Here is a 24,826-nt window from a genome sequence, read left to right as displayed (position 1 = left end):
AATATTTCAGAATTTTATGTCTTAAAATCTTTCATGGAGGTGAAAATAAGTGTCAACTAGCCAAACAGTGTTCTTGCCTAGCTCTCAGTCCAGCCAAGAATGACCACTCCAGAAACATCTCTCCACAGAGGGTGTAAACTGCGCTAGTGATATACAAGCCAGAAACATCAGCCACGAACCTCCTGGACAGTCTTAGATGCCAGGATCTTCTCAATGATGTTTGCGTCATCTTCTGGAGGCTCCTGGAGATGGAGGTTAAAGAGAGAGACAATTACGGCACCACAGGAGCCATGAAATAATTCTAGAAGAAATACTGTAATAGGCACTACTTTGTCCAAAAGCTCACCTTTGAGTACTGAGGTCTCTCTCCTATCAGCCCACAGAGTGATCAAAAGATCACACACATTCTAACCTCTGGGCATAACACCCTATCACCTTCCCCTCCCAAGTGAGCAGGGACGTTATTCTGCTTCTTGATTTGCTTCAGATTCTTCATTTCAGATCTGCCTTTAGCATCATTAAAATTAACCCTAAGACTTCCCTTCTCTGCCAAAACTGCTTACATGTTGCTGCATTAATTTTCAGAAAGGCTTAACATAGAAGAGTCTGCGGGCTTTAGTATCAGAGGGTCCCAATTCTGACATAATCCAGCTATTGACTTTGGGTTAGTCAATTAACACCTCTTAGTTCCAAGTCTATTAAAATAGGAGTTAAAAACACATATCTCACTGGGTTACTGGGAGGATAAAACGGCATGTGAAAACATTTTTTGGACAGTAAGCGCTATGCAAATGCAAAGTATAATTATTCTTTACTAAATTGTACCATCTTTCCCCTCTGTACCTGGAAATGGCTTTCTGTTTCACTGATCATCCATTGACTACAAATCCCAACTGGAAACAAATTAATTCCTTCCTTTCTGCCCTAGATACACATCAACATTTCCTTATCTCCATGAAATCTCTTTTGACAGAGTATTTGACTTAAAAAAAAAAATCTGCATTTAAAAAACAACAAACTTAAAAAAGGATGCACTGGATCTACAAATATTTCTTTAAAATTTTATTTTGTTTTAACTTTATATAAAGGGTGTCATGGTGGATGTAATCTTCTTTAACTTAATATGATATTGCCAATATTCATCCATATTGTTCATGTTGCTTTAGCCATTCAATTTTAATGCTGTATGATATTCCATTGTATTAATAAACCAGAGTCTGTTTGTCTTCTTCCTTTGATGGACATTAAAAAAAAAAAAAAGGATGCATTGGGTCACAACTCTCCTGTTAAATGTTCTTCCTCCGACTTTATTTGAGCAGTTTTATTTCCATCGTTTCGTATGCACTACATAACCTTTCCAGATCCAGTATTTATCACAATATGAGATTTAGAACAGTGTATGAAAAGAACACTCATCACAACAACCCTAACCCTCAAAATAACTATTTGGGTTCCTTATCAGAACTTTCCAAAAGGATGGTTTATGCTGCATCTCAGTGCCCATTCTAGGGCTCAACTGTCCCAAAGTCATACCATTACAGAAAACATATTTCTAAGAACTTAAATGAAGCCTTTCCCAGAAAGGTGATGGTAAAAAAAGATGAGTAGGGCGGATGGCAGAAAAGAAGTATGGGAATCAGCAGGCACTGACAGATGCTCCCAAAGGCTACAAATATTATGTCCCCCTGGACACATGGCATTGTGAAGTTAATCCAAAATGACAAGTCTTTTCCCACTGCTCAACCAGAAGACAAGTGAACTGGGCCTACCATACAATAGAAGGATGGGGTGGGATACAGACTAAGCTTTTGTTTTCCTGTCAGTATGTTTCTTCTGCTTGATTCTTCTGCACAAGTTAAGAAAAGGAGAAGGAGGCAGTTTACTGTGGATTGCCCGTCTTGTCCCACCACAATATAAGCCTTGTGAGGGCAGGGCTCTTTGTTTTACTCACTAATGTAGCTAGATACCTTGAAAAAGCCAGGCAACAGTGGGTGATCAGTGAATATTGGTTGAATGCTAAACAACAGGGAAGAGGAAAAGAGACACAGATGGAAATACACAAGGAAAGATAAAGCATTATTCTTAATCTACATCATGTGATTAAAAAGTCTCCCCCTTCTCCATATACCTGGACTTATCTTCTACTGTACAGATGGGTAACAGCAAAGGGCCCAAGCTAGATGTACTTTCCTGAGCAGTAAAATCACTACCCCAACCTTGCAGCCAAACAGAGCTCTGACTATGACAGGTGGACAGAGAACAAAGGAACAGGGGCTGGGTCACACGGAACTAGATGAATGAACCAACTTCCTTCCTACCTTCCTACTTCATTTCCTTCCTAAATTTCTCCCACATTATTTATTGAGTGCCTTTTGTGTTTATGCACTGGTCTTATAGAAATAAATGAGCTACAGTCTTCATCATCAAGGAACTGCCAGACATGCTAACACATGCTTTAAGTGAGGTATGGCATACATACAGCATGCAGAGATCTCAAGTGTACAGTTGTTGAAGTTTAAGTCCCACCAAGATCAAGTTATATAACATTTCCAACATCCTGGAAGACCCTCATGCCCCCACGGGAAGTAACCACTATTCAGACTTCTACCACCATTGATTACTTCTGCCTATTATTAAGTTTCATGTAAATGGAATCACATAGTGTGTGGTTCATTCTCCTGTATTACTGTGTAGTATTTTATTGTATAAATACACCACCATTTATTTATCCATTCTGTTGCTGAGGAATATTTGGGTTGCTTTCAATGTTCACATAAATGCACTCATTTACCTTGGATATAACATAGGAGTGGAACTGCTAGGTTATGAGGTTGGTTATATGTTTAGTTTTTTTTTGTTTTTTTTAAAAAATAAATTTATTTATTTATTTTTGGCTGCGCTGGGTCTTCGTTGCTGCGCATGGGCTTTCTCTAGTTGCGGTGAGCGGGGACTACTCTTCGTTGTGGCGTGTGGGCTTCTCGTTGAGGTGGCTTCTCTTGCTGCGGAGCACTGGCTCTAGGCATGTGGGCTCAGTAGTTGTGGCTCGCGGGTTCTAGAGCGCAGGCTCAGTAGTTGTGGTGCACGGACTTAGTTGCTCCGAGGCATGTGGGATCTTCCCGGACCAGGGCTCAAACCCGTGTCCCCTGCATTGGCAGGTGGATTCTTAACCACTGTGCCACCAGGGAAGCCCATGTTTAGTTTTAATGGATATTGTCAGAACTTTTCCCAAAGTGGCTGTAATAATTTTTACATCCGACAGCAGTGTATGGGAGTTGCAACTGACTTGATACTGTCAGTCTTGAAAATTTTAGCCATTCCCAGTGGATGTGTATTATCATCTCTTTGATTCACATTTCCCTGATAACTAAGGATGCTGAGCATCTTTTCATATGCTTATTGGCCATGTGGATATCCTCACTGTGAAGCTCCTGTTCAAGTCATTTGCCTATTTTAAAAATTGTCCTTTTTTCTGATTGGCAAGAGTTCTTTATATTTGTGAGAGTTTAATATATATCTTTATTTCTCGATAAGAGTCCTCTGTCACAATCCATACAAACATTTTCTACCAATCTATGGTTTGCATTTTCAACCTGAAAATGTATCTTTTGATGAACAGAAATTCTATATAATCCACCTTATCAATCTTTTCTCTTACATATTTTTGTGTTGTTTAAGGAATCTTTGCTGCCACCAATGTCATTCATTAAGCCATATATGTGGTTGTAAATCTTCTTGTAGCCACATTAAAAAACAGATGAATTTGATTTTAACAATACTTTATTTAAACTAATATACCCCAAATATTATCATTTCAATATGTAATCAATGTAAAATTATTAATGGAATAGTTTACATTATTTTTCTCACACTAAGTCTTTAAAAATCTACTGTGTATTCCATACTTACAGCACATCTCACTTCAGACTAGGTATATTTCAAGTGCTTAATAGCCACACACAGCTAAGTACAAGCCATGCTGGGCAGTACACACCACTCTATTTTGTTCCATTGGTCTATTTGTTCTTATGGCAACACTACCCTGTCTTCATTGTGGCTTGATTACAAAGTCTGGATTATGGTAAGTATTCCAATTTAGTTCTTCCTTTTCAAGATTGCCTTGGCTAATCTAGGTCTTTTGTACTTCCATCATCAATTTCTATCAGAAAAACACCCTGCTTAGATTTTGACTGGGACTGAACTATAGACATCTTCACAATATTGAATACATGTATGTCATATATCGCTCTATTTATTTAGGTTTTCTTTAATTTCTTTCAGCAATGTTTTTCATATAGAAGGCTTGTATCCTCTGAGAGTTATTACAGGGTATCTAATACCGTGATACTATTATAAATGGTATTTTACAATTTTCCTTTCCTGATTTGATGTTGCTAGTTTATAGAAATAGTTCTGTTTTGTTTTTTTTACTATATTGTAAATGGTGCCAATACATTTGCTCGACACAGGGTTACCACAAACATTCAATTTGTTAAAAAAAAAAAGTGCAATATCTGTGAAGTGCAATAAAGCAAACAGTAATAAAATGAGGCATGCCTGTATTTTTTCTTTCATTAATTAATTAATTTATTTTTGGCTGCGTTGGGTCTTCGTTGCTGCACGTGGGCTTTCTCTCTAGTTGCAGCGAGCGGGGGCTACTCTTCGTTGTGGTGCACGGGCTTCTCATTGAGGTGGCTTCTCTTTGTTGTGGAGCTCAGGCTCTAGGTGCATGGGCTTCAGTAGTTGTGGCATGCGGGCTCAGCAGTTGTGGTGCACAGGCTTAGTTGCTCCAAGGCATGTGGGATCTTCCTGGACCAGGGCTCAAACCTGTGACCCCTGCATTGGCAGGCGGATTCTTAACCATTGCGCCACCAGGGAAGTCCTGTATTTTTTCTTTTTCCTTAGTTCAGTAGCCAGGACCTCCAGTGTATTTCTGAATATAAATGAGAATAATGGAATCTTTTTCTTACTCCCAAATTCAGAGGGAAAGTATTCAATACTGCACCATTTAATATAATATTAGCTGTCAGTTTTTAATCTACTGACTTTTAAGATGTTCTTTCAGTATTTGGTTTTCTACAGTTTAAGATATGCTTAGTTTGGTTTTCTTTTTTACATTTTTCCTGCTTGGGGGTTACCTGACATTGAATGTACTGGCGGATAGCTTCATCAGTTTATGGGAATTTCTAGCCATTCATTTTATCTTCAAACACTCCTCTGATTCACTCTCTCCTCCATGTCTAGGACTCTAATCAGATATGTATGTGTTAGTCCTTTTCACTGCACCCCAATTGCCTCTTTATCCGTTTATGCTTTGCTATGTTCTTTCCATTCTTTTTTCTGTGTGTCAGTTTAGAAACTTTCTGTTCATCTGTCTTCAAAGTCACCAATCTTATCTTCTACTGTGTCTAATCTGCTTTTAAACTCATCCACTATGTTCTGAATTTTATAAATTGAAAATTTCAGTTTTACAGTGTTGATCTGATTCTCTTTATAGATTCAATTCTCTGTTGGAATTCTTTACTTTAGAACTTATTTTGTCCACCTTTTCCTCTATTTTCTTTAACACATTAATCATGGTTATTTAAAAGTTCTTTTCTGCTGTTATCTGGATCATCTGGGGTCTGCTTCTATTAACATATTTATTTTCTTGATTTTCAGTCAATTTCCCAGCCTTTTCGAATGTCTAATAATTTTTTACTGTATGATGAATACTGTGAATACTGTGAATAAAAGAATCATAGCAGCTCCAAACAATATCTTCTACTACAAGTGTTTCCTATTTTCTCTTAGACAAACAGGGAGAAGGAGTGGGTCCCACTGGTCCAATCAGGGACTGTTGGGTCAGGACTGGGTTACTGCTAAGATTCAGTCCATCCCTTGTTTTACCTGTTCCTTGAGTATGAATGTCCAAGGTCACTGACTCTAAGTCCAGCAGGTCTTTTTACTCCTGAGCCCTGAAGTCTCCAATCCCAAGCAGGTTAAAAATCTCTCTTAAGGGAGAGTCAGGTTTTTTTTTGCAGTAGACCCATCCTTTTAGTGAGATTTTATCTCCTAAAAGTAATGTGAGACTGTGAGATTTCAATCTGCCTTCTGGCTGAGCCACTAACTTCTTGGGCAACCCCAGAATTCATCAAATGTCTCCAGGGGAAAGCTCCCTGTTTTGGGAATTCCTTTAGTTTCCAATCATTTCACCAGCCCTGCATAATCAATCACCAGCAGGGTCAGATGGTTTCTCTTCAACCCAGAATAGTCTCTGTTTGGGCCCAGCCTGACCCTCAGCCCCTGCCCAGAATTGCAGAATGCCTCCAGAGAAGAAACAGTCAGCAACTGTCAGCTCATCTAGGAATAGCTCTTCTCTGTCTGGAATTTTAGTTCATCAAATTCTTGTTGCTTCCACAGCTATCTGATGTCTTTAAAAATATGTCCTTTGCAATTTATCTTTTTTCCCCCCTTGCAGCAAGTGTTGGCCTGCCATGCCCTACTATACCCTTACCTGAGAATAGAATCCTCCAACACTAACTTTTATTTTTGGAGTTCCCTAGGGCCTAGTTTTTGGGCTTTCTTTTCTTTTCTATCCATACTCATTCTCTTGGTGATCTCATCTGGTCTCATGGTTTTAAATACTGGCTATGTTGTGTTGGCTGCCATATTTATTTGTCCTCTCCTATGATTACAGACTCCTTTATCTAATTGTCACTTGTCATCTCCACTTGAATATCTCAGAGATATTTCACACCTAAGATGTCCACAAACTAAACTCCTAGTCTCTTAGCCAACCCCCCACCCCTACCCTTTCTACCTACAGTTTTCCCCAGCTGAGTTAAGAGGAACTCTATCCCTCTGGGTGTTCAAACCAAAAATCCTGCTGTAATCCTGACTCCGTTCTTTCCCCTCCACACATCCTATCTCATCAGCCCAGAAAGCCTGTTGAGTTTACCTTTGAAGTACATCGGGAATCCAGCCATTTCTCACCCCCTCCTCTGCTTCTACCCTGGTCTAAACCACCTTCATCTCTTACCCAGATTATTCCCAACTGCCTCCTAAGTAGTCTCCCTGTTTCCACTCCTGTCCCACTGATCCATTCTCAACACAACGTTCAGAACGGCCCTTTTTATTAAGTGACTCTTTTGCTTAAACTGCTTAAAATGTTTTTCTTTTAACTTGGAGTAAAACCAAAAGTCTTCCAAAGGTCTACAGAAGCCCACAGGATGTGTACCCAGCCTCTCATCTCCTCTGTCACCTTTCAGGTCTCCTTGTCCATCCCTCATACACACCAGGCATGTTTCCACCTCCGGGACTCTGCTATTCCCTCTGCCCGAAACAATCTTCTCCCTACACGACTCTCTCACCCCTTTACTTCCTTCACTTCTTGGATCAAATATTACCTCTGTGAGGCCAACACTGACCACCCTACTTAAAACTGCAGGCTTCATTCCTGAATTCCGTATCACGCCTATTCTGATTTTTTTTTCCCATACCACTTACCACCATTGACATACTACACAATGTTATTATTTTCAGATTGATTATCAGCCTCTCCCTAGTTATTTCTACCCTTTGGAGGTTCTGGGCTTAGCCTTTTGGCTTTCCATCCCACGTAGGTTCAAAATCTGGCAAATATCTGGAGGAGGAGATCAGTTGTGTGTATGCTGCAGGCCTCCTCTCCATTTGCTGTAGGCTCCCTCCACGAAGGCAGGGACTTCTGTCTCTTTTGTTCCTTGATGTTATCTCCAGCACTTAGAACAGTCCTTGGCGCTCAATAGTGGTAGGTGCTCAATAAATATTTTTGAATAAATAATGTTAAGAGATTTTGCAATACAACATGGGAATAGTAGTATAAAGCAAGTGCTATGGGAACACAGAGCCAGAGTACCTGGACAAATTAGGAGAGCCTTTGGAAATGAGTTGGCTGCCTATTAGCATTAAACTTTCATAATTGCTGAGCACCTTTCCTACCTACTCCCAATTCTGTATAACCCAGACTCGCAAGCAAGCATTCAAACGTGTACACCCATGCTAAAAGAACAACTGTCTCTCCTCACCAGCAGGTTGCTTCAAATAGTCTCTTATTCTTACCTACCATGAAGAGCAGAAAAAGGTGGTTTCTGATGATAGGATTTTGATTGCTCTCAGAGTTTTTAACTAGGACCAAATCCAAGGAAATGTTAACATGTGGATGAAGAAAGCACAGGACTTTACTCTGAGGATTAAAAGGATGGAGGGTTTAAAGCGTTCTTCATTATAGAGAATTTTCAAGTAAAAATTAAGGTATTTGAAATAAAAACTAATTTATTTTTTGGTACTAGTTAAAGAATAGAGGGAAACACACTAGTATTAAAAAAAAAAAATCAATGGTTATCATCAAAATACTGACAGCAGGTTTTTATCCTATCCTAATAAAAGGGAAAAAAGAGAGTAGCGTTTCCAAAATACACATCAAAGTAGGAAGAAAACTGGAAAATCAGGATTTTTTTTCCCCTAAACAGAGATTGTGCATAAGCATGACCATGTGTGTATAAACACTCAGTGTATACAGATACACACAGATATAAACTAAATCTGCTTGCCAAACATACTTCCATGACAGCCATCTGTTCTCAAGTGCTTGGAGTTTTCTCAAATTATCCTTCAAAGGAGACCATTTTAGTTCATTCACTTTCATGTCAGAACCTCATGAAATTAAAAATTTATTTTCTTAGGGAAAATTTCAAAAATTTTCAATCCACATCACCCTCGACCTCAACCAACCACCTGATTCACTTCTATTCAGCGAGCCGTAAGGAAAGGCTCTAGCAAGAAAAAGCCACTCCAAAACACAAGCATTTACCAAGTGCCATGGAAGGTCCAAAGTAGCATCCAACAAGGTGCCCAGTCTCAGGGGCTTACACTCAGTGAAAGCAAGATAAAACATATTTTTCTTAGAAATGTACCAGTGGTAAATTCTAATCAGTGTGACAGTGACCCTAAGTCCGGCAGCAAGAGTGCAGGAAGCAAGAATAGCTTGGATTTCACAGAATAGTAATGTTTTAGTTGGGCCCTAAAGAATGGTGGCTCGTAAGAGGACTGCAAACAGGAAGGAAACTCGAAATGCACCCAAAGGATGAAAGCACCAGGACATGGGAAGCAGGATGCAGACTTGGAACACTAAGGAACCAGTCTTAGTAGAGAAAAGCATTACACAGAACGAGGAGTGGGGGTAAATGAGGGTAGAGAGGTAGTATGCAGTCACATTCCTTAAAAAATCAGGCAGGAGTTATGATCTAAAACAGAGGAGTTAAGAGGTAACCACCTTAGATTCTTGAGTGGGACACTGAAAAAAGCCAAAAACTTCTCTGGTATTATGGGAAAATGAGTCTAGTAATGGATTGGGAAGGACAGGGACCTGGGGCAGCGAATGACAAAAGTGCGAACTGTGGTCATTTGAACACTGGCCTCAGCACAACAGGTGGCAGCAGAAGCCAAGAGGAAACAAAGACAGGAGGCAATCTGAGGAAAGATGCGGGGTGGACAACGGTGGTGTGGCCAGCGGAGAAATGGGAAGAATGAAAACCATCCTCTCGGGCCGAGTGCATAGGAGCCTAAGCACTGAGTCACACGGGCTGGTACAGAGCTAGAGCCATGCCAGCCAGAAGCCGCTCTGCCAAGGGGCCTGCCCATGGCTGTCGGTGTCAGAGTGAGATGTGGATGAACACCAGTGGGGAAACTATGCCAGTATGAAGAACTGGAGAAAACAAGAGCCCGAGAAAAAAGAAAAATACTTCACTCTTGTCTTTCTAATCCGGGAGTTAAGAATCACACCTGTTTCTGTAATAAGTTTTAAGCATATTTATTCATTATTCACATATTAAATAAATACATGACAAGTACAAGTGAATGCAAGTCTTTATGTTAGTTACTACCCAACATAAAGTACTACCTATGTTAGGTGACAATTGTGATAAATTAAAAAGTGAGGCTTGTTTTGTAACAGTTTACAATCCAATGGCGGGAACAATCAGGAGTGATATTCAGAACAGAATGGCAGAGGCACTGATGAATCAGAACAGTCACAGGCTGTGAACAAGTGTTCACAGGCTGTGAACAAGTGTCCGGGGGACATCAGGCATAATATAATAAATACTCCACAAAACAGAAGAGGGAAAGTGCCATACTTTCATCTGAATAGTTCCTGGGGGTTAATGTAAATTTGACTTTACTGAAGCTCTTTCATGCCAGAGAGATACATAAAAAATTAAAAAAAAAAAAAAGATTATAAGCCCTCCCTAACGTAGCTCATGGCTTAGACGAAGGAAACAAAAACTGGCCGGTGTTTAAAGGACAGTGACGAAGTTAAACATATTAGAGTTAGACAGAGGAGGGGCACTTATCCCCAGCTCAGGGCGGGCAGGGAGCTTCCTGGGGGAGGTAGCAACCGCGCTCAGCCCGCCAGGCACGGGAAAGACCAGACAAAGCAGAGGGTACTGTCTGCAAAGCAGCAGAAGGAGGCAAAGGAGAACACCAGGGGTGGATGTCTCATTCAAATTCAAGTCCTTCTGTCCCAAAGGCAAAATCATACAAACCACACAAATTGTAGGAGGCAAAAACTGAGACAGCCTTGGAAAAATCTATACACTAAATGTACCATAACTGTGAAAGTCTGTCTCTGTTCCAGGCACCGACATCAGTTTGACAAAGAATAAGAAAGCAAAGAGTCACAGTCAGGCTGGAAACATACTTCCAGTCCTAATCCCATATCTCAGCCAGGGGACAGGCCTCTAGACCCCGAAGCAGGGCTGTGCTAATCTGCCAGTCCTGAGTTAGACTGAATCATGCGTAAAGATGTTTTTAGCAACTCACCACTAGGTGAGCACTGCTGAGGTTGCAATTTGGGGCTGGGACAGGGGCCAGCAGCCACAGAAGTGGGCTGAGCATGCTGATAAGACACTACAAAGAAAGCAGGGAGGTAGCAGTGGGGCCTTTTTGGTGCTGACTGCACACCCTTCTCTGCCCCAAGCTAAAGCCAGCAAGCAGGCAGACACCCTTCCAAAGGGCCTTGGAAAAAGGATGAAGGAAAAGCCTCATCTTCTTCCACCGATTTTCTGTGCCACTGGACACTCTGAGGATTGCTTGGAATCCTAGATGAGATCCCTGATTTCGGGGCTTTGTGTTGGCCTGGGAAATCTCTGTTCAGACCCCCCCCCAGGAAGCCCACTATGTAAAACAGGTGCAAGTGGAGGGTTCCACAGAGCACTGACCGTGCAACCCGCTCGACCCCGCGGGGGCTGTCCAGTCTGCCCTGTGGCGTGGAGGCCACAGCCACATAGCTGCCTTGCTAAACATCAATGCCAAAACCACGTATCGGGCCTCTTTCTTGTTTAAATTTAGTCACAATTTTTGAGGCGTAATTAATGCAAATTCAGATTCCAGCTTATGTTTCACCACTATAAACTTTCTCTTTGCTGCACCCTTCAGAGGACAGAAAGAGCCTTGTTAGGATATATATAAATTTCCCGAATTATTTCTGTCTGATCAGCTAATGCTGCCCTTCAGGCACCAGGGGAGAAGACAGAACAACAACTGAAATATGGTTAATGACTTGGGCTAAATGGCTACTAGGAGAAAATAAAATCCCTTAGAGTGTTTTAACTACCAAACCAACCATAAAATCTCCAAGGAAGGGAAACCCGCTGTAAAACAATGTAATCCTATCACTTCACAGCAGTCTTGCAAGGGCTATTCTTACCTATGTGCTTGAAAAGTAATCTTATGTGAAAATGCATTACTCTGGAGGCAAGGTGGTTTACACAGATAAAGCATCATGAGCTCCAGTAGCCAGCCACACAGTGTCCAGGAGGAAGGACAGGTATCTGTGCTATTGCTGCACACGCAGAACATGAATCCTGCCAAGTCAGCAACAGCGACTCCGTAACAAAAGACAGCCTGCGTCTCAGAACGTGCTGCCGGCAACGAGGCGCCTCCTACACGAGGCGCCTCCTACACGCACAGCCCGTTTCTTCTCTTGCTTCTGATTCCTCCTCTGTAAGCTCCTTGGCACAGACCTCCTCCTTCTCCACATTTACCCTCTGCCTTTCTAGTTTCGGGGGTCCCAGGTCCTAATGCTATCCTTTTCCTCCCTGATACTGCTGCCAATGGAAATTCCTAAACTGCATATACGGGCATCCTGCTTCTCTGCTCGAACCCAACGATGCCTCCTGCCTCCTGCCCCTCATTCAATCCACAGTATGAATGAAGGCCAAATACTTTAGCTGACAGCCAAAGCCTGCATAACATGACTCTTCCTACCACTCCAGGCTTGTCTCCCACCACTCCTCAAATCAGACCCCACCACCTGGCCGAGCTCATCAAGCTGCCATACCACATCCTCCGGGACCATCAGGCTGTGAGGCTGTGGTCCATGTCAGAAACGCCTCCCCTAGTTCGAGCCCTGGTCTGGGAGGATCCCACATGCCGCGGAGCGGCTGGGCCTGTGAGCCACAATTACTGAGCCTGCGCGTCTGGAGCTTGTGCTCCGCAACAAGAGAGGCCGCGACAGTGAGAGGCCCGCGCACCGCGATGAAGAGTGGCCCCCGCTTGCCACAACTAGAGAAAGCCCTCGCACAGAAACGAAGACCCAACACAGCCAAAAATAAATAAATAAATAAATAAATAATTTAAAAAAAAAAAAAAAAAGAAAGAAACGCCTCCCCTAAAACCCTGACCTCCCTCTCCTGTCCACTTTTCCTTCTGTGTAGCCACTGCATCCAGCACAGACTTCTAAGACTGCACTTATCACAATATCAGCACAGCCATATGCCTCTTCTCCCAGATAAAACTCCTTGGAGGCAGGGACCATGCCTTGATACTCATCCTTGTATCCTAGGACCTGGCCCTGCAGTGGACTCTCAATACACATTTGTAATCCAACTCCCAACTGTAATTACTAGTTCATGTGATTCCATTCATGGAACAGCTATTTACTATGTATCAGACTTTTACATTCTAATGGGAGAGACAAAGAAATAAAATGAAATCAGACATCAGAACACAATTATAAGCTGTAATAAGAGCTATGAAAGAAACAAACAGGAGTGAAATAAAGAAACATTAGGATGAGGGGCAGGGATCTACTTTAAATGAAAGAGTCATGTAAAGCATGTGGTAAAGAGCATTCCAGGCAAAAGGGACCATACAGGAAAAGGCCAGTAGGTGGGAAAGAACTGCTAATTCATGGCATTAAAAGAGGCAAGTCTTTTAGCTGGAGAGTAATGAGAGAGATGGCGAAAAGTCATGTATCTGAAAAATGAATTTGGTGAATTAGGGAGAGTGTGATGACAGAGGGGCCTGCTAGGCACAGTCAGGAGTCTAAACTTTAATCTAAGTGCAACAGGAAGCCACCCGAAGGATAGAACCAGCAGTTAAGGTGATCTAACTTACGCTTAAAAAAAGAGCCACAGTACAGCTCCATCAAGTACTCAAAATGACTGTCCAGCCGAGGCCAGCAGCCCAATCTTAAGGCCGTACCTCCGCCTGCCAAGCCAGTGTAGAAGCTGAGAGGGCAGATGTCCGGCCGGCTCCAAGGACGGCGATGGTTTCCCCATCATCATCCACCACTTTGAAGTCCAGGTCCTCGTTGTATTTTCTGCGCTTCACTTGCCGTCCTGAGCGTCGTTTCTACAGGACAAACACACCCGCCAGAGAGACTATCTGTGAGTCAGAGGGAAAAGCTTGCACAAGGACACGCTCACCTACACTCACTCACAATCGAAGGAGACCTCTCTAACTTCGCAAAAAGAATCTTCCCTAAACATAACTCTTTTCAGAACTAAATTCACTCAAAATGGGACCCAAGTGAGGGAGGGGAGCCAAATCACCAGGATCCAGTGAGAAGAAGGTGTAGCCTCAGAATCCAAGGAAACGTGTTTTATGCCTCATTGCTTCCCCCACCCTGCTTTCTGGAATCGGTTTCTATTCCAGCAAAACAGGGATGGGAAGTAACTTCATCATCTTTGAGGTCCCTTCCAGCATAGCTGGAAGCTCAGGGTTTATGACAATGATTTAATAGTTTTTTTGGTTTTGATTTTTTTTTTTTTTTTGCCAAATTCACCATACTTACCATGTACTTCTAAACAACTAAATAATACCAATTTTACTAGGACTTATTTTGAGAATCTCCTAACACCCTTTGAAATGCAAGCAGACATCTTAAGTGTGACCAAATAAGATTCGTGACTCACCATGAAAGGACTCATCTATAATTAAGTAGCTTGTGACCTTTTAGAGAGATAACATTCTACAACAAAGCAACCCAGTGGCTTTCCTCAAACAGTAAAACACATGGTTCATCTCTACATACACATCATATCCAAGCAGTAGGAACACTTCTGGGAACCATTCACCAGCTAGCTTACTCTTAGATACTTAAACCTTACAAAACAAAACGAAAAGCCAAACCTCACCCCCCCTTATCATCTAAAAGATACCTCCTGGGGCTCTCTCTGTGTTCCCATCATTCCTTCACTGTGTCACCTCTATGACATTTAATTTTACATGAAGGATTCCACATAAAAAGCTCTCCCCCCAATCCCGCGTACAGATCACCATCCTAGAAACACTGAACCCCCTGCCAACTCCCATCAACCTGATGTACTTGCTGCTCTGCCCGTCAGGACACTGAAGAGCCACTAACCCAAGTTTACAGGCAGTGAAAGGGGGTCTCTGATCTGACACTCCAGACACTACTACTTATTTACCACTACGACCTTAGGAGCTGACACCTTCCTACAACGAAGATCACCTAGGAATCTATGAGGGTCCAGATGATTCTTAAGGAGCAGTAAGTTGGTCTTACCCTAAATGGCCCCCATGCAGTAGCACAGCCCAGACAAACTGCTGTGGATGTCAGAGGAAACAGCACTCTCAAATATTAGAACTCACGTCCAAGAGAGGCAGCCTCAACTCAGACAGAAAATTCCTACCAATGTCCTGGGCACACTTTGGCATGTTTTCAGAAATCTCACTTAGGTGGACAACTCCTTGTTTCCAAGTTTCCTTACCATCTTGGCAAAATGAATCCATCCCTGACTTCTCCAGCATCTGGGATTATGAAAGTGTCCTTGTGTAGACTGGCCCAGCACGCTGAGCCCTAAATGTATTACCTACACAGCAAAACAGGCCCTCTGAGCCTTACCTAGTTTGGATTACAATTCCACTTTCCACATTCACTCTTACTGCGGCCTAATATCATGCTACTTTGTAAGAAGCAAGCAAACACCACTAAAAAACTGGGAGATTATTAATATAAGGACCAGGATGCTAAAGAAAAGCCTGTGGTCCGTCACCCACTAAAACACTGAAAGCCCAGCCCAGGTCTGTGTGCGAGAGATGCAGGCTGGAGACAGGGAGAGAGGAGTAACAGGATCAGTGTCAGCAAGACCCCGCCCGGCAGCCGTCACGCCCACCAGGGCTTCCGGGCACAGCTGTACCTGGCTGTCTGCAGACTCAGTGGACTCCTCGGGACTCCGCAGGGATGGGTTCGGCAGGCCCTGATCCAGCTCTAAACTCTCCACTGTGGTTTCACTTTTCCTTTTTCCTTTCTTCTTTTTCTCCACTGGGGTTGGTCCTTGCTCCTTGCTACAAGGAGAAATTCAGAATTAAAGCTGTTGGGCAGTTTTTAAAACTAAGATTTCTCATGTGATTACAGTTTTGATAGCACATCCTGGAATTCTTGGGCCAGGATAGGCTTTAATGGAAAATCTACAAGAGTTTCTTCCCAGAAATTTGCAGAAATATGGGAAGAAATATCTACACAGGTTGATGCAAAATTCACTTTTTTTTATACCCCCTATCATGACTACTATAGATATGATTAATGTGATAAGAAATAAAATAATAGGAACATCTCCAAAAAACCTCACTTCCAGTTTCACATAAATGTCTTCTCTAGGAAGTTTAATTCCTTCACAGATATTGAGAATCATCCACTTCCAATCTCCCTTTAAGTTACATGGGAAGAGACATCTCCCTAATCTGTCATCACCCTCTATTGAGAATGGTCTATGCATAAGAACTTGGAGTGAGTACCAGGAGCTCAAAACTGAAGACAACACTGCCCAGCCCCTGAGGAGGTTGTAATGACAGAATTCCTACAGACCACCTAGAGCTATAGCCCAATGCAGCGACGGATGCTTCTTGAGAGAGGTGGAAATGGGCAAAGTCCATCCACCCTGAAAGGCCCTGCTAAGATGGCAACATCACTAATAAGCCTTTTCGGGCCCTGCTGGCTGATAAAATCTCTTTTCTACACTCCCAAGCACCTCAACTGTGCTTTGCATAAGGTATTCAAACTTTGATCTTTCACCAAAGTTAGTCATTAAACGTGACACCAGGCTCAGAACCATAGAGGACCTGGGATCCTCTGCAGTGGCTCATCAACATTTGCTGAATGGATGAATATTTTACACTTCTCTGAGCTGTCCTATCAGACTCTAAGTTCCCAGAGGACAGAGAGTATGCACTTGATTAAGTTTTGTATTCCTCACAGTGAGTAGTCTTATACCTAAAACATACTAAGTATTCAATATTTACTGGATAGATAGATGGATGCATCAATGGATAGATACGATTACATGTCATCGGGGAGATTTGGGAAAACACATTTGAGCAGAGATATATACAGAATTTTGATAGACAGAAAGACAGGAATAATAATAATTACAGCTAATTCGTATATAACACCTACTACATGCAGGCACCATTCTCTAATCCTTTACACGGATTATCTCCTTTACTCTTCACGACAACCTTGTAAGGCAGATAGTATTATCAACCTAATTTTATCAAGAGGCACAGTGAGTTAAGATTTCCAGGGTAACATGGCTAGTAAATGGTAGAGAAAGTATTTAAACCAGGCATGCTCGTAACAACCATGGCATTCTTGGGGAATGGAAGAGTGTTAAAGGCACATTTAGTAAAAGATAGCCTGTGTGGCTGGATGACAGGGCAAGTGAACAGAAGCACTAAGTAACGGAGCTGGAAGGAAACCAGGAGTACACGAGGACAGAGGGCTGAGACTCACCCTGTGTGAAAAGGGCATGACGGCGAGCCCAGGCAAGAGGGAATGAAGACCTAGGCGAGATAGCCTCAATGAAAACTCATCGGTGAAAAGGATTTGAAAGATCCAGCAGAAGTAGTACCAGTAAGTCTTGGCAGAATGTGGAGAATGAGGAAGAGCCACGATTACTGGTATTTCCCATCAGGTGAGTTACTGGAAAGTGTGGGGGAAGACAGGGACACCACCGGCCTCGTTCAGAGACGGGAGATCCAATGGGATGAACCCGTAGCGGGACAGCACCCAGCGACAACGGCGATCACCCATCACATGAGTGCAGACCCAGCCCACCCTCGATTCCCTAGGCTGAAGACTGGCTTCCCTACCTATCAGCGAAGTTCTTTATGAAAATTTTTTTGAGGAAATGAAACTCAAGGGATCCTGCCATTTTAGAGAACTGTACATTTTAACAAGAGACCTGTGCTCTCAAGCCAGGGAAAAAAGCACTTCTTGTCAGTTTCAGGACAGGAGACTCAGGTGAAACAGTTTAAAAAGATGCCAAATTTTCACGGGAATATTTATCTCATGTTACATGGCTTCTCGCTAAGAAAATTACATAGCAATTTATATTCTACAAAGCACTTATGTGCTTCTGTCTCATTGAACTGTTACAACCACGGTGCCATGAGGGAGCCAGGGCACATGAGCTTCATATTCCACATAAAGAAACAGGTTTAAAAGCAACAAAGGCCCCAAAGTTAGCAGCCGAGCAGAGGCCTGCGCTCAGCTCATGTGACTCACAGCCTGTCACTGTTTATACCATATCATGTTTCCTGGCTCCTTTTTTTTTTTTTTTTTTAACCCCAGGCTCCCTTTCAATAAATGCAAAAACTTCAAATCTCCTTTAATCTTATTTGAATCTCAAAATTATGACCAAAAGAATTGTTAACAAAACATTCCAGTGACCCAAATATACAGAAAAATTCATAAATCCATAGTTGGTTCTCTTAACAAAAGAAGGTTTGTGCTTAATTTTTTGGACACACATTTAAAGACAGCTAACATACCGAAAGTCACCATAATGATCCCGTGCTCAGAACCCCATTTAATCTTCTGTAAAATCTTAAATCCTTCTCCCAACATCTGAAATCAATTTTATCTATCTACTAAATATAACTTCATATTGGAAAACTTTGTCTGTATATGTTTAATCTTCATTTTAAATATTTGTATATAGATGGGCTAGAAACATGCTTCATTGTGAAATATCCCACTGAAAACTAAACCAAGCTCAAGACACAATTAAGGAATAGAACCTCCTCAAAACATTTTTTTTAAGGAATTTATTTTTATTTTTTGGCTGTGTTGGGTCTTGGTTGCGGCATGCAGGATCTTTTGTTGCAGTGCGTGGGCTCCTCTCTAGTTGTGGCCTGCGGGTTTTCTCTTCTCTACTTGTGGCACGCAGGCTCCAGAGTGCGTGGGCTCTGTAGTTTATGGTGTGCGGGCTCAGTAGTTGTGGCACGTGGGCTTAGTTGCCCCACGGCGTGTGGGATCTTAGTTCCCTGACCAGGGATCAAACCCGTGTCCCCTGCACTGGAAGGCGGATTCTTTACCACTGAACCACCAGGGAAGTCACAGAACCTCCTCAAAATATTAAACCTTACAACAAGGCTTGTATATTTGCCTTCCATGTTTTCAGAAACAAATTAAGTGATGAAAGTAAGGAGGAACTGTAGTCAGGCACCTCCAAAGTCCAGCCTGGGGCACCACGAGATTTCCTAGCCAGAAGCTGAGGGTGGGATGGAGCAAAGGGAAACTTCTTAAATATATGTCAGTAAAACTGGAAAATGTCTAGTGACACCTACTTACCTATCTGGGGGTAAACAAGAAGATACTCTACCTGGGAAAATCTTGAAAGTGATTTTCTGGAGGTTACCTTTGACAACAGAATCAATTTTGAGTTCCAAAAATTCTTCCTGGAGCTCTTCTGATAAAGACAAATATCAGGAAGAAAAGATTTCTTATAAGCTTATAAATGGGATTTTCAAATAGGACATCAAGAAAGTATCACCTGAATTCATCCTCCAGGAAGACTAGGTGAAATGTGTTTTTCCCATCTTTGGAATGAGCTTTGAAAACGTTATACTTGAGTTTTATCAAATGAAGACATTTTAACCTCCACATTGCTATACCTACAGATGCATTTGGTCCATGAATGTTTTGTTTGCTCCTTGAAGTTCTACGTTCTTCAAAAATAGTGGTCAAATAATATGTAACAAAACTATGTATGTATGTATGTACCCTTTGATCCAACAGTTCCATTTATAGGAATATACTCTACAGATACACCTCCAACAATATGAAAATATATATGTACGTGGTTATTCAGCATTATCTGGTAATTTCAAAATAACAAAAAAGACTTAAATGTCCAAACATTAGTGCTGAATAAATGCGGATACATACAAAGGAGTACTATGTAGCTTTAAAAACAATTAAGAAAGAATTCTGTAAACTAATATGGAATGATTTCTAAGATACATTGTTAAGTGAAAAAAGCAAAGTACAAAAGAGTATAGTAATATGCTACTTTTTGTGAAAGAATAAAGAGGAAGTAAGAAAACTTGCATATATCTACTTACTTTACAGAAAGAAACACAAAGAGGATAAACCAAAAAAACAATGATTATCCACAAGGGATAAGTGGAGGGAATGGGGTGGAAGGAGTGACATTTCTCTATCTTTTTATATAAAATCTGACTTTTGGAAGCATGTTACATATCAAAAAATTTAAAAATGAAAGATGAAAACAAGCTGAAATAAATGAATCTAAGTATTTCAAATGAATAACATAACCACACTGAACAGATGGAAAAAAAATCTCATTAATTTATAAACACAATATCTGACTATATACTTTCAGCTTTTGGGAGAAGTAGGGAGAACAGCAAACATATCCTGAACTCTCTTTGGTAGGTGTATAGGTGAAGCAATTCTGAAACCATTTTAGTTGTGGTACAGGATTAAACAAATGAGTAAATGTGTTGGTGTTAGGAGCTGTGGTTCTCACCCAAGAAGTGGGAAGACATAAATATGAAATGGTGTAAGGCAAGGAAGATATTGTGGGATGAATCTAAACTGGAGGCCTCAGTGTAATCACATGTTTTCTAAAATAAGTATCTGTATGAACACATGCACATAAATGGGTACATACGCATTATGAATATACTGTGTGCATGTAGGTGTGTATATATGTGCATGTACGTATATGTACCTGTGTCTGTCTTGTGTATTTTTTCCCTAGCTTTGACAACTGAAAGAGCTGAAAAGCAGAGACGCTCCAAAAGCAATGTGCACACATAGCGCTCAGATTTTGGTTTCTAACACCGAAGTTCCTCACAGAAATGGCTGATTCCAAGACACGGAAGTTATAAGATCAGCCTGAAACATCTTGTTTTGTCAGAGAGTAAAGGGAGTGCTCAACAAAATTAAGGCAGCACGTCAAAAAGGCACAGGAGTCAGCTTAAAGAGCTCACGGTCACAACTGGGGCCATTTGAACACCAAAGTAATCAAGGTCAGTAATGAATTATAAGCCATTGAAAACAATAGGAATCCATTCCAATGACAGATAGACAGATAAATAATGAATAAATGAGGGAGAAAGGAAAGCTCTTGCTTATAGAATACAAACAGTAAATGCAGAAGAATCGGTGGAGTTGGAAAATCATTTTGTAACCACTGTCGTAAACATACGTACAGTCCAGAATCATCAAGGAATGCTAAATCTGGGGGGAGAACAATTTGAAGAGGAACAGGATATTAGCATGATCTTACGGTGTCTTTCCACAGATTGCGTATTAGTTGTACATAAACAAAAGCAGTAACTAGATAAATGGTTACACATAAGAAAATGGTCTTACTCCTAGGAAAGATACACTGGAGTATTTAGGGATAAAAAGGCATGATATTTGCAACTCACTCTCAAATGGTGGAGGAAAAAAACATATAAATATATATAAATATAAATTATTCTGATATATATCTATTCCACGGCTGAAGTGGATACTGTTTGTACAGCATCTTTTTGCTGATAATCAGTACTGATCCTCCAAACCACGACGGTGAACAGAAGGTCAGGATGGGCTATGGTATCCTAGTTCTTTTACCACAGTGATGGACACATGACCCAGAGAGGCGAACTTGGGACTCCTTCCTTTAAAAAAAAAAAAAAAAAAGATTAATTTTTGGTAGGAGTGGGCGGGAAAATGAATCTCTTTCCTCCTAGGTTACAAGGCTGTTAAGCTATGAGCCCACCGTTACAGGCTGGCACAGTTCAACCTTGAGAAGGAAAGCAGTTGTCAAGGATGGAGCTGACACTCAAAGAGATGCAGAAAGGCGGGAGACAAAGATCTCTGTGGAACCCTCAACGGTATAGCCCTTGGTTCTGATTCCTTAAAACCACTGAACCCACTTGTTATTTTTTTTTTTTAACTTAATTCAAGTTGGGTTTATGTCACTTGTAACCAAGAGAGTTCTAAATAATACAAAGGCCGAATAATCTCACCATTTAATGGCACTTGAGGCTGGATCGAAGCAATCTAATTTTTATAATCCTCGCTTTTCCAGCTTTCAGAGTTAGAACAAACTAACTTAGAGGACAGAAAAAAATGGCAGACAAGATTTTAGAGGCTCAAAGTCCCTTTTTCAGTAACAAAACCCAAATTGATTTTATAATAAAACATATATCCATATATCCGCTTTAAAGAAGCATCTATCAAGTATTTATGACATGCAAGAAATTTCCAACATATCAACTATACCATTCATGCAGGACAACTGTCGGGAACAACCAATTAACAGTTTATTAGTAGGCCTCGGCCCCAAAGCCCTCTCACCCTGTCTTCTACACAACTTCATTAGCCAAGATTTTATACATCTTTACTTTCTGCAGTTGCATTAGGAAAATAAGTACCTTTTTTGCCTTCCATATAGGGAACTGTACTATTAAATCACTAGACAGACAGACTTCCTCAACTTTCCTCCTATCTCTATCTCCAGTTCCCAACCTCCAGCTTTCTTTGCTAGAACTGAGAGTTAGAAACGGAGTCCTGGATCTGAGTATGAAGAGGAAAGTCTGGTTATGTCAAAACACTGTACGAGACTCACTGCTATGAGTCTTTTATTACTTTGCCCCCATGGATTCCAGGTATTGAAAAAATTTAATCTACCAAACCAAGTACATTATTTCAAAATGACTCCCCTTCCCATTTTAAAATTAAATCTTATAAAATGTCCATCGAAGTCTTAGCAGGAAACAATCAGTTACTGCCACAGTGAGTTGCCTTTACCCCCAAATTCAGGATGACTGAAAACAGCTCACAGTGCCAATTACTGCCTCTGCAGATGTGCACGCACCTGGGGAGTCCAGCCCGGGATCCACTGCCCCACTCGAGGAACAACTCTCCAGAAAAGCTCCCAACCCAGGCCTTGTCGCGGGCTCTGATCCTCTTCCCGGAAGTACAGCACTGAAAACGTGGACATTACCCCAGAGAGCTCATTTGCACACTTAATCCAACTTTTACTTAATGCCCATATTCGTTCAGTCTATATAGAGAGAGCTGAGTTGAGCATAGGTCTTTTAAGATATTAGTTAAGAGACTTCCCTGGTGGTCCAGTGGGTAAGATGCCGCACTCCCAACGCAGAGGGCCCTGATTCGATCCCTGGTCGGGGAACTAGATCCCGCACATGTGCTACAACTAAGAGTTTGTGTGCCGCAACTAAGAAGACTGCATGCCGCAACTAAGAAGTCCACATGCTGCCACTAAAAGATCCCGCATGCCGCAACAAAGATCCCGCGTGCTGCAACTAAGACCCGGCACAGCCAAAATAAATAAATAAATACTTTAAAAAATAGATATTGGTTAAAAGAAAAACATATACCCAAAACAAATGGTTTGGGTGCAGATATAGTCATCTGTAGACAAAATGTGAACCATATCTCCTTGTCCTCAACCCCTTTAATCATATCATTAGCACCATCAAAACAAAGATTATACAAGTTTGTGACATTATCATAGTAAAAAATGAAACAAAAACATTACATACTTATAAGATGAAAAAGTAGAGTTTTAACAAATAATCTTATTAAAAGTGATAAAAGCAAATGAAAATAATTTTTTTTAATGTAGAAGGGCTTCAAATGAAACATACAATCACCAAATCCCACTTTCCAGAGAGATTTGCTTTTGACTGATACCTCTCTAACTCCAAATATGTTCATGCCTCTAGTTCTTTATTTATCAACACTAAGCAATAGCTACTCACATCCTGATACGAAAGTTGATGAATTTAGACCTCATATTATCTCCCCTATTACTCTACTCTAGTTGTTTGATGAATTCTCTTAGTTTAGGCTACCGTGTTTTAAATTTTTATTAGTCCTTTCTTGTTTTCTGACTGTTCCTTTTTCGTGATAACCCATTCCTGTTTGCAGACAAGACATCATCTTGAATCTGAGGATACTAACTTAAAATCTTTACAAGTCCTTTTCCTTGAATTGTTTCTTCTGAGGACAGTTGTCCTGGTCATTCCTCTTTTTCCTGCTTCCTTGCTGCTTTTCCTCTATGGTCTCGGGATCTTTGGTGGACTATTCCTATTTAAAATGAACGAGGCTGATGAGGCTCTCTGCTGCTGAGTAAGTCACTTTCTCCAACAAGCCTCAGCCCTGAATGGGAGGCCGGGCCTGGGACTCTGCATACACAGGTGGCTGCCCCTTTCTCCCCCTTTTAGGGGTATGGGCAGGGAAAGGCAGAGAAGCCTGGGTTCCTGTGCCCCCTTGTTGCGGATGTCAGTCTCCACTTGGAGCCTAGACCCTCTTCCATAGCAAACTGCTCAATATCTTTAGAGTAACTGTCTGACTTCAGCCTGGAGCTGACAAATCATGCAGCTACTCTGCAGATAGTCCCTTGATCAGCCACCTCCAGTTCTGGCCCTTCTCCAGGGCTGCCAGGGCCATTGTGAGGAGGAAGCACTTCTACCTCTGCTACAGACATAGCTCCTGCATGTGCTCTGAGCTGGGACTCCCTCCACAGTATTCACCCATCAGTATGATACTATGGGTCTCCCTCATCCAGAAATTCATAACATCTCTTACCTTCGAAGAATTTATTCCCTTCTGTTCTTCCTGTCATTTCATTAAAGATCTGACGAAGAAGGGAAAATAAACGTATGCTCTGCCTACCATTTTAAAACTGGAAATCCTGCAAAGAACATTTATTTAAATACCATTTTGCTTTAAGTCTTTTCTCATCTATTAATTCCTTTAATAACTAGCTCAATACTCACCTCTTTCAAGGGACTCCCTAGACTAGAACTGAAAGACTCTCTCTTTTTTTTTCTCTTGGCCGCACCATGTGGCTTGTGGGAGCTCAGTTCCCTGATCAGGGATAGAACCAAGGCCACGGCAGTGAAAGCCCAGAATACTAACCACTAAGCCACCAGGGAACTCCCTAAATACTCTTAATCCTCTAAATCCTTTCAGCTAATTCTATATACAGTTATACTAGGTTCTTTCATTTGTTTATATTTTTGCCTGTTTTTGGAACACCTGCAAGGCTGTTTCTCTAACTTGTGAAAGTTCCCCAATGACAAGGCTCATAGATACCACTGTGATACCTTCCTTCCTCCACTATCCCATTCCCAACAAAAGTACTCATAAACAAAACAAGGCACACAGGAGGCAATAAATACATACTAGATAAGTAAATGAGAAGGTATTCATCAAGCATTTTTGTTTAAG

The 24,826-nt window shown here is 41.4% G+C and overlaps 1 protein-coding gene across 1 annotated transcript in view; it reads right to left on the bottom strand.

Annotated features, from left to right (window-relative positions):
- Positions 1–24,826, bottom strand: part of CHD6 (chromodomain helicase DNA binding protein 6) — a 205,449-nt gene that overhangs the window by 95,796 nt on the left and 84,827 nt on the right. Inside the window, 3 exon segments of the mRNA XM_036825224.1 lie at positions 180–242; positions 13,501–13,650; positions 15,462–15,609. Of these exon segments, the coding sequence (XP_036681119.1) occupies positions 180–242; positions 13,501–13,650; positions 15,462–15,609 (361 nt within the window).

Source organism: Balaenoptera musculus, chromosome 15 (genome assembly GCF_009873245.2).
Source record: "Balaenoptera musculus isolate JJ_BM4_2016_0621 chromosome 15, mBalMus1.pri.v3, whole genome shotgun sequence".
Taxonomy (NCBI): Eukaryota; Metazoa; Chordata; class Mammalia; order Artiodactyla; family Balaenopteridae; genus Balaenoptera; species Balaenoptera musculus.
Note: the sequence above shows the minus strand (reverse complement) of the source record. Positions and strands in the feature narration are given on the sequence as shown.